Raw genomic sequence first — 7,761 nt, 5'->3', positions numbered from 1 at the left:
TTGGGGCTGCTCTCCATCCATTCTCTGCCCAGTCTGGATTTGTGGTTGGGAATGCTCCGACCCACATGCAGGACCCCGCGCTTGGCCTTGCTGAACCTCCTGAGGTTTGCACAGGTCCACTTCTTGAGCCTGTCAAGGCTGGATGCAGTACTCCTGGTTGGGTCTCACAAGAGTGGAATAGGTGTGGAATTGGTGCCTTTCACTCTTTATTTAATGTTTGAGACAGTAGATCCCAGAAGGTTTTCAATACGTAATTTTGTACGTAATTATCTCATAAGGGATTGGAGTCTTCCATTCTTAGCCCCTGCTTGGAGTGAATATATCCCATGCATTTCAGAGATGTGTTGGGCTCTGTATGTAAAGAAGAATGTCCTTCTAAAATAAAAGAGTAATTTATTGAGCTGTCCCTAATGGAATTTATTGAGGTAATGGGTATTGCAATATTTTTTTTTCACCTCTACAGAATAGATTTCAAATTTGGTTAGGTAGAACTGAAACTAACTTTTCAGGTTTAATTTACTCTGTGTGTGTTGGGTGTGTTTTCCCCCTACCCCGTACAAACAACAGAATAATTTGACTTATTTTACTACTATCAGCAGTCTGCTGTGGGGAGAAGCTGTTACTACAGCGGTTGAGGGTGTCATGGGAGAAGACTGAGAAACTGGTGGAGCTGGGCATGGGCGGGTGTGGACAATGACTGTCCTTGCCGTGTGTTGCTCAGCTGCTTCTCAGTAGCAAGTGAGGTCCTCAAGTGCTGTCACACTATAAATAGTTAGCCCAATACATTATTGTTAACGGGTTTTTCTAAAAAGCATCAACAGTATTTTAGGAGAGTGTTTATAATTGGGGGACAGATTAAATGGTTTGCATTTGGCTGGGAACGAGTTTAGGTTTCCTTAACATCAGAAAAGCCTTAACGTGTCCACTGAAATGTATTTGCTTTAAAATGAACGGGATCATGAAGCGTGTGGATATATGGTTACCCTGTTATCAAAAGCAGGTGTTAATCATCTCAACATAAAAAGATACTGTGTTACTCGGAGAGAGTCTTTGTGCTCTGTTCCTAAAGATTTTTTTTTTTTTTATTAACTTCTAGGACCCTTCAAAGTCATACAAGAAAGCTGGAGAAGTTGCAACAGTTGAATTACATGTGGAAGAAGGTATACAAGTAGAAACAAATCCTTTATCTAAGAAAGTTTCCCCATTGCACTCTGAAATGACAGATTATATAAAGTCATCTCCTCCAACTCTTATCAGTAGCCATAATTCTGACTTAAAGGATAGAACACAAATTAACGGAGCAACAACTGTAACAGAAAAATTGGCTCAACTTATTGCAACTTGTCCTCCTTCAAAGTCTTCCAAAACAAAGCAGAAGAAGCCCGGCAATGGAACTGCATCTGGTTTGGTTAAAGACTCTGGGAAGAAGCTACCAGGAACCATAAATGCAAGCGGGTTAGTTAATAAAGATTTGGTAAAGAAATTGCCAGGATCTGGTATCGCTGTTGGATTGGTTAGCAAGGACTCAGGGAAGAAGCCATTAGGGATTGGTAGTGCAGCCATATTGGTTAACAAAGACTCTGGGAAGAAGCCACAAGGGATTGGCCCATTAATTGGATTGGTTAACAAGGACTCTGGGAAGAGGCCACCAGGGATCAGCACTCCGACTAGGTTAGTTAATAGTGACTCTGGAAAGAAACAGCCAGTGACCAGCTCTGCAGTTGGGTTAATCAGCAAAGATGTTGGGAGGAAACTTCCAGGTATTGGCACTCCAACTGGATTGACTAATAAGGAGTCTGTCAAGAAGCCAGTAGGGATTGGCGCTCCGGCAGGATTGATTAACAAGGATGCTGGGAAGAAGTTATTGGGAATAAATAGTCCTGCAGGATTGGTTAACAAGGATTCTGGGAGAAAGATGCCAGGGACTGGCAATACGACAGTTCTGTCTAACAAAGACTCTGGACGGAAGACACCAGCGATTGGCAGCCCAGTGGGACCAGTTAACAAGGACTCTGGGAGGAAGATGCCAGGAATTAGCAGCCCAGTGGGATTGGTTAGCAAGGACTCTGGAAAGAAGCCGACAGGAATCGGCAGTCCGGTTGGTTTGGTTAACAAGGACTCTGGAACTCTGAAGGCAGACTCTCTTATGCCCGCCTCGGAGCCCTTTAAGCTTCCTTGCAATTCAAACCTCAGTAGCCTTGAAAACCATGAGACTACAGATTTACTGAAGGAAAATACTACTAGCAAAACATTTGAGAAGCATATTATGAGACAGAATAAAGAAAGTGTCTTGGACAAATTTTCAATTCGGAAAGAAATTGCTGATGTAGGCAAAGAGATGTTTAATGAAGGAATCTGCGTTCCACAGGATGCTTACTCAACCAGTGAAAAAGGGATTTATGAAACATCTAAGCATGAAAAACAGCCTCCAGTATATTGCACTTCACCAGACTTCAGAACAGGAGGTGCTTCAGACGTATCGACAGCAAAGTCCCCATTTAGTGCAGTAGGAGAAGGAAATCTCCCATCGCCTTCACCCACAGTGTCTGTTACCACCTTAAACAGGAGCCTCTCAACGACGTCTTCACAGTTAGCATCTAACTCGTTGCATTTAAGTTCCACAGCAGAGCTCTTAGAAGGTATATCAGATCAGATTGGCAAAACGCAGTTTTCTTCTGACAGTACACTTCTGAATATAAACAGAACGTTGAACCATACTCTGAGCACCGATTTTAAAGGTGCTGATAAAGATTTAAATGATTCAAAAGCTACTTACGTAGAAACTTCAAGAACTAGTCCTCCTACAGGGAAAAAGCCCATTTTGGCAGCTGAAACGAGCATCCATGCCACAGTCACCCCTTCAGTAGTTAGTTTTACAAGCTTGTTTAGTAGCAAGCAGTTCCTAAAGATTGGCGCAATAGCTGCATCGGATAAATCCTGCCAAGGAGCAAAAAATCTGAGCACTACTCAGCAATCAAAACCTTTAAAGAAAAGAAAAGGAAGGAAACCACGATGGACTAAAGTGGTGTCAAGAAACACGTGTCGACCTCCAAAGGGTCTGGAACTAGAAAGGTCAGAGCTTTTTAAAAACATTTCATACAGCGCGCTGTCAAGCAGTAATTTGGAGCAGGCCAAATTCTTGAAAAACATAGGATCATCTTCATTTGTGGAGCATGAATTTGTCAAACATCAGTTGCCAAAACTGAACGAAGCTGGTGGACAGTCTCTTGGACTGTTAGCTGAGACTGAGAAGCAAACTCCAAAGTTCTACAGTACTCACAAACAACCCTCTAGTTTGTGTATGTCAGATGATTTCTTACCTGACATGTATAAACCTAAAAGAGGAAGACCTAAATCCAAGGAGATGCCAGAGCTTGAAGGTCCCCCCAAAAGAACTCTGAAGATCCCAGCATCAAAAGTCTTTTCAGTGCAGTCAAAAGAAGAGCAAGAACCTCCAATTTTGCAGCCTGAAGTAGAAATTCCCTCCCTAAAACAGAGCTTATCAGGACAACCTTTTCCTAAAAAGCGAGGGAGACCTAAAAGACAGATCAGGTCATCCATTAAAATGAAGCCACCTATTCTTTCTGTGGCACCTTTTGTTGGAACAGATAACTCGAGCAAGATAGAGTCTGAAAGCGATCAGCATCGAAGTGGGGATTTTTTTGAGAGAAAGGACCAGCTCCGAGGGCCAGAAGAAGTCCAAAAACCCGCTATTTGTAGCATGACTGATTTGGAAGTAGACTCAGACAGAAAAGTTGCCAAGAGAAATAACGGACAGTTAATGAAAACAATTATTCGAAAAATAAATAAGATGAAAACTCTGAAGCGCAAGAAACTTTTGAATCAGATTCTCTCCAGTACAGTGGAACCAAATAACAAAGGGAAAGTGCAATCTAAACTCCACAATACAGTGTCAACTCTTGCTGCCACATTTGGTTCAAAATTAGGCCAGCAAATAAATGTCAGCAAAAAAGGGACAATTTATATAGGAAAAAGGAGAGGAAGGAAACCTAAAGCTGTCCTGAATGGTATTTTAACAAGCAGTTCCGCCAGTTTGACAGTTCTTGAGAAGTCTGCTCAACAAGCTCCTGGTACGTCACTAGGACAAGTACTTCCCCATTTGCTGCCTTCAACAGCTAATAACTCCGAGATCCTTCCATCTCCAGTTTGCTCCCAGTCCTCGGCAGTGAGCGGGGGACAGAGCCCTGTGAGCAGCGATGCAGGGTTTATCGAGCCCAGCTCGGTGCCGTATTTACACATACACTCCAGGCAAGGAAGTGTTGTTCAGACACTGGCGATGAAGAAAGCTGCAAAGGGAAGGAGGAGATTATCTCCACCTACGTTGTTGCCAAACTCTCCTTCTCACTTGAGTGAGCTGACATCGCTGAAAGAAGCCACTCCTTCCCCAGTAAGCGAGTCTCACAGCGACGAGACGATTCCCAGCGACAGTGGGATAGGAACAGATAATAACAGTACTTCAGATCGAGCGGAGAAGTTTTGTGGGCAGAAGAAGAAAAGGCATTCGTTTGATCATGTTTCCCTTATTCCACCCGAAACTTCCACCGTTTTAAGTAATCTAAAAGAAAAGCATAAACACAAATGTAAGCGCCGCAGTCACGATTACCTTAGCTATGACAAAATGAAGAGGCAGAAGCGAAAAAGGAAAAAGAAGTATCCTCAGCTTCGAGGTAGGCAGGACCCGGATTTCCTCGCCGAATTAGAAGAATTAATAAGTCGATTAAGTGAAATTAGAATAACCCACAGGAGTCACCATTTTATACCCCGAGATTTACTGCCTACCATTTTTAGGATAAATTTCAATAGTTTCTACACCCATCCTACTTTTCCTTTAGATCCTTTGCACTACATTAGAAAACCCGATTTAAAGAAGAAGAGAGGCAGGCCTCCAAAAATGCGGGAGGCTATGGCAGAAATGCCTTTTATGCATAGTCTCAGCTTTCCTCTCTCCAGTACCGGGTTCTATCCCTCTTACGGCATGCCTTATTCTCCTTCTCCCCTTGCAGCTGCTCCCATAGGCTTAGGTTACTATGGAAGGTACCCTCCAACTCTTTATCCTCCTCCGCCTTCGCCTTCTTTTACTACCCCCCTGCCACCCCCTTCCTACATGCATACAGGCCATCTGCTTCTCAACCCCACCAAATATCACAAGAAGAAGCACAAACTCTTGCGCCAGGAGGCTTTTCTCACGACAAGTAGGACTCCGCTCTTGTCAATGAGCACCTACCCCAGTGTCCCACCCGAAATGGCTTATGGCTGGATGCTGGAACATAAGCATAGACATCGCCATAAACACAGAGAACATCGTTCTTCTGAACAACCGCAGGTTTCCATGGACACTATAACGGCTAACAGCTCTTCTAGAACAGTTCTGGAGTCCTTGAAGCGCTACCGGTTTGGGAAGGAGGCTGTCGGTGAGAGGTACAAACATAAAGAGAAACACCGATGTCACATGTCATGTCCACACCTGTCCCCTTCGAAGGGTTTGCTGAGCAGAGATGAACAGTGGGTCAGGAGAGAGCCTTCGGAGTCTAATTCGTTAGCGCTGGGATTGCAGACACCGCTCCAGATAGACTGTTCAGAAAATTCCCCGGGTCTGTCCCTGGGGGGATTTACTCCGAGCTCTGAGCCGGCCAGCAGCGACGAACACACCAACCTTTTCACAAGTGCAATAGGCAGCTGCAGAGTCACAAACTCTACCAGCACCAACGGACGTAAAAAATTAACGGACAGCCCTGGACTCTTCAGTGCGCAGGACCCCTCGCTCAATCGGCCGCTCAGAAAGGAACCCTTGCCTTCTCTTGAAAAGGCGCTACCACCGCTGGCAGGTAAGGCAGCCCGAACTGTGCGTGCTTTCCCGTGAGTCTTGCTGCTTTCTCGTGCACCAAACGGGCGCTAGGAAAGGAGGGCGAGCGTGGCTTTGGCTTTCTAGGAATCTTTCTGTGTTGACTTTCTTGCTTTGGCTCTGGAGCGGCTCGGTTCTGTTAAAACACCGTTCTGGGCGGCAGTTGGTACAGACTAACCGAGCGTCTCCTCCAGAGCTGCTTGTGGGGTTGTGTAAGTACCGCTTCCCACCAGATTTTTCTCGCTTGGTTCAAGCGGTGTATAAAGTTACGCTAAGGATGCTTTCTCACGAAAAGGTCGTTTTCTTTTTCCTTACAATTTTAACTTTCTGGTTACAATTTCTCATGGTTTTTTGGTGTTTTAAAAGCCACGTTTCTGTTTGGTTTGAAGTTTGGTTGATTTGGTTTAGACTAGCCATTGGTGCTACTGTTGTGAATAACACCGCCGTTTAAGAAAATGTTTCCTTTTTTTTGTTTGGTGACTCCATTTTAGTTATTTTGATAATCTCTGCTACAGTATAGCTCTTGATCCCTGACTGGAGACCTCTAGCAGTACCTCCGAACAGTTGCTAAATGATGCTGGGAATGCCTAAGACCAAACCTTGTACTGACTGCTTTGTTCGTAGTTGGGAAACTCTTCCCTAACCTCCAGCAAAACCGAAACAGAGACAGCGTAACCAGAAAATGGCAACGACGCTGGTGGAGGATTGCTTTTTAAGGCAAAGACCTCCGCGCTGAGACTGTGAGCTTTGTCATTTGCTTTGTCAATATTAAGGGGGGGAAAAAAAAATCTCGTGTGAAATTTAGGACTTGAAGAAACTATATTATACCTGACTTGCCCTACTGGCGAAAGTGTCATTTCATGCTGTACTAAATTATTACAGATCTTTGTGGGGATAATTTTCTCACGTTTTCTCCACTTCTGTCATAATTGCCACGGGCGCATTAGGAGACCGCATAACAACGATAACCCGCAAAAGACAGAAGGGTGGCTTCTGTTCTTACTTGCTCCTTCTGATGTGTAGAGGAAGTCTGATAGCTTCTCCTCCCCCCTCCTCCCCCCAATACTTGCCTACCCTCTCCCTTGAAATTTCAGTCATTTGTCCAAAACCACTTGTGACCAACATTTCCCAGACCAAGAGCCAAGCGAGCAACCAGCTCAAGTAATGAGTAATACCTCCTCCCGTTCCTTACTCTCCTCTGCCTCCTTTCCTTGTGATACTCCCGTCCTGGTGCCTCCTGCCAGCTCCCTGCTCTGCCTACCTGTGTATGGAAGGGTTGTTTCCTGTTTTATTTTCGCATTCGGGGAGTTTTATGCTTTGCTGCTTTATTTTAAGGGCAGTTGGAGGTGGCTGGATTCTTTTAGAAGTTGATATTGCTTCATACGATTGCATATTACTAAAACTACTCAGGGCCAGGGGGAGTCGGGAGAAAGCAATAAAGCCATGAGATTGCTTCTCCTGCAGCGATGGAAAGAAGAATTCAAAGTGCTGGGTCACCAAAAGGGTTAAATTTGGCTGCGAGGAGCGAAGAATTGGTTGTGGTAGCTCGTACAGTTCTGGGAATTTCCTGAGGATTTCCATTACAGTGAATTACAGTGAAATTCAACAAGGGTAAGTGTAGGGTGCTGCACCTGGGGAGGAATAACCCCATGCACCAGTACAGGTTGGGGGCTGACCTGCTGGAGAGCAGCTCTGTGGAGAGGGACCTGGGAGTCCTGGTGGCCAACAGGATGCCCATGAGTCAGCAATGTGTCCTGGTGGCCAAGAAGGCCAATGGTATCCTGGGGGGCATCAAGCAGAGTGTGGCCAGCAGGTGGAGGGAGGTCATCCTCCCCCTCTGCTCTGCCCTGGGGAGGCCGCATCTGGAGTACTGTGTCCAGTTCTGGGCTCCCCAGTTC

At 45.1% G+C, this 7,761-nt stretch overlaps 1 protein-coding gene across 1 annotated transcript in view; it reads left to right on the top strand.

Annotated features, from left to right (window-relative positions):
• The window catches only part of ASH1L (ash1 (absent, small, or homeotic)-like (Drosophila)), a 54,191-nt gene that overhangs the window by 8,450 nt on the left and 37,980 nt on the right, over positions 1-7,761 (top strand). The window contains exons 2-3 of the mRNA XM_009893713.1: positions 1,097-1,877; positions 1,977-5,846. Of these exons, the coding sequence (XP_009892015.1) occupies positions 1,097-1,877; positions 1,977-5,846 (4,651 nt within the window). The remainder of the gene's footprint in view (positions 1-1,096; positions 1,878-1,976; positions 5,847-7,761) is intronic.

This window comes from Charadrius vociferus, unplaced genomic scaffold (assembly GCF_000708025.1).
Source record: "Charadrius vociferus isolate BGI_N301 unplaced genomic scaffold, ASM70802v2 scaffold900, whole genome shotgun sequence".
NCBI lineage: Eukaryota > Metazoa > Chordata > Aves > Charadriiformes > Charadriidae > Charadrius > Charadrius vociferus.
This window is presented reverse-complemented; position numbering and strand designations above follow the sequence as displayed.